This window comes from Berghia stephanieae, chromosome 5, assembly GCF_034508935.2.
Source record: "Berghia stephanieae isolate SIO BIC M18660-M18661 chromosome 5, UCSD_Bste_1.3, whole genome shotgun sequence".
Classification (NCBI taxonomy): Eukaryota; Metazoa; Mollusca; class Gastropoda; order Nudibranchia; family Aeolidiidae; genus Berghia; species Berghia stephanieae.
In genome coordinates, this window is record NC_088364.1 from 74,916,853 (window position 1) to 74,919,352 (window position 2,500).

General features: G+C 35.8%; 1 protein-coding gene across 1 annotated transcript in view; it reads left to right on the top strand.

Moving 5' to 3' along the window:
• The window catches only part of LOC144974221 (prolyl 4-hydroxylase subunit alpha-2-like), a 7,372-nt gene that overhangs the window by 2,853 nt on the left and 2,019 nt on the right, over window positions 1–2,500 (top strand). The window contains exon 2 of the mRNA XM_078917136.1: window positions 1,970–2,038. Within this exon, the coding sequence (XP_078773262.1) occupies window positions 1,970–2,038 (69 nt within the window). The remainder of the gene's footprint in view (window positions 1–1,969; window positions 2,039–2,500) is intronic.

Here is a 2,500-nt window from a genome sequence, read left to right on the forward strand (position 1 = left end):
AAGAAGAAGAAGAAGAAGAAGAAGAAGAAGAAGAGAAGAAGAAAGAAGAAGAGAAAGAAGAAGAAGAAGAAGAAGAAGAAGAAGAAGACGAAGAAGACGAAGAAGAAGACGAAGAAGAAGACGAAGAAGAAGACGAAGAAGAAGACGAAGAAGAAGACGAAGAAGAAGAAGAAGAAGAAGAAGAAGGAAAAAGCATTTCTACAGGCCATAAGCATGACCATGTAATGTTGGAAGTGATCATCATTCTCAACTTGTGGCTGTTTGAACACGATTTTAGAAATTTCTAATTTTCTTGTCAATTTACTCAAAACATGACATGACAATAGGGAATGAGATTAGCGGAAGAGTAGCGTCCCTTGATTGTAAGTCACGACGGAAAAGTTATTAGAGAGAGAACGTCATGTTCGTTGTGCGGCATGATACACTTCACCGAAAACGAGGACGAGAGAGACGCATGCGCAAAACGATTTAGACGTTCTCTCTGTAAGAAGATGTCCAATCAAGGGACACTACTCTTGCACTAATCTCATTCCCTATTAGATACTAAATTTGAAGTTTTCAATGTGGCAGGTGTGTCATATGCTTTGTCTCTTTCGTTTGCTTCTCCCTCGTAACAAAAGCAAAATCAGAACATCTTCTTTGTCGAAAGAATTCATCTTCGGAGAAAATAAAACAAAATCCCTCTGTCTCTGGAAAAAATATGAAGCATGTAGCATGATAGTGTGAAGTTAAATGGCCCAGGGTATGAAGTGTGTAACGTGTAGTTCTATGGCCCGTCTGCCAAATGTCATAATAACATGATTGCATGTACACACACACATACACACATATTCTTCATGCTGGCTAGAATTTTTCATATGTCTTGTGATCAGAATGTGTAAAAGTCAAAACATACCAGATTTATAATGGGTTTTTTTTCCCTCTGGATACGCTTTTATGCTCGTCGGAGAAATATTTCATAAGGACGTCCGCCATTGTTCCTGTAGTTTAGAGCCAAAGATCTGAATGACGTCATCTTCGAACTATCTATACATTCTGCTACTAAAATAGTTAAGCAACCTTATTATGACTCAATATGTAATCTGTGTATTATCAGTTCTCAGAAGATTGGTAACGACACACTTCCAAGTATTTTGGAACCGGAAAAGTAGAAGGTGTGAAGTCACATTTTCTTTGCTTTTACCGAGCGAAATAAAGGGGCGGGTGGGTCTAATTATTTGGAAAATTCTTCAAAAAATTGATTTTGAGATTTTGTTGTTAAACGACATTTTATCATTGACATAATATTATTGATGTGCAAAATTCTCACCGAATACTAGATAGATATAAAGACACGAAAAACACGATTGAAAAGGTATCTAATAAGAAAAGTGTGAAAAATGGAAAGCTATTTTGCTGTTTTCTCAATGCGTCATTTTTTTTTTTAGAGATTTGGTATACTGTGTCAAATATTTCTAGATCTATTCCAGGACATCGTCTAAAAGTTTTCACAGTTATCAAAGATAATGTATCACGTCACCATAATAAATAACGATGTGGAATTGAATGTAAGCTTCAATGTAATTACGAAAACAGATAAAATGGTCGTTTTGGGTTTCCCCTTTATCAACACACAGGATGAATGAAGCACTACAGCTAAATGAGATAATGTGGTAGCGGCGTTAACAATAGTAATACTACTACTACAACAATTACTAATGCTACTATTTCTACTACTACTAATACTACTACTACTACTACTACTACTACTACTACTACTACTACTACTACTACTACTACTACTACTACTGCTACTACTACTACTACTACTACTACTACTACTACTACTACTACTACTACTACTACTACTAATACTACTACTACTACTACTACTACTAGTAGTAGTAGTAGTAGTATTAGCAGTAGTAGTAGTCATAGTTGTTTGTGGTTTTATTTCTCTTTTACTTCTCATATTTTTATCAATCCACAGTTATCGGACGTGGAGGCGGGAGGTGCCACGGCTTTCCCTTTGGCTGGACTTCAAGTCTTCCCCAAGAAGGTAAACTAAATAATAAATGTGTAAATGAATGAAACTTGTACCTTGAACTTTAAAACTGTTGTCGTTGGTGCATTTAGCAAATCCTGATTAGGGATTAAAATGTTTGTTTGAGTAATATCTACTGAATGGGCATGATCTATATGACACCCTTCGCCTCAAAACGGTATTAAGTCGGGATTGTTAAGATGTTGAACATTGAATTTATAGCCAGAAATATCAGACTTGAGTTGAGTTTGTATGTTTTATTGAGGAGAATGGATACCATAGTTTAGGGTGCTAATGCCAACAATTTATATATTTGACCAGTTTAACATTTAATTCGGCTTTTAAACATACGGTTTGTTCCGACATAATAGCGTTTTGAGACTATGGGTCACATATTAACTTTCCATGTGCTCGAGGTCATTGGACAAATTGCAAAATGTGCTCAAAGTGACCTACATAGTGAGAAGTGTTCACAGA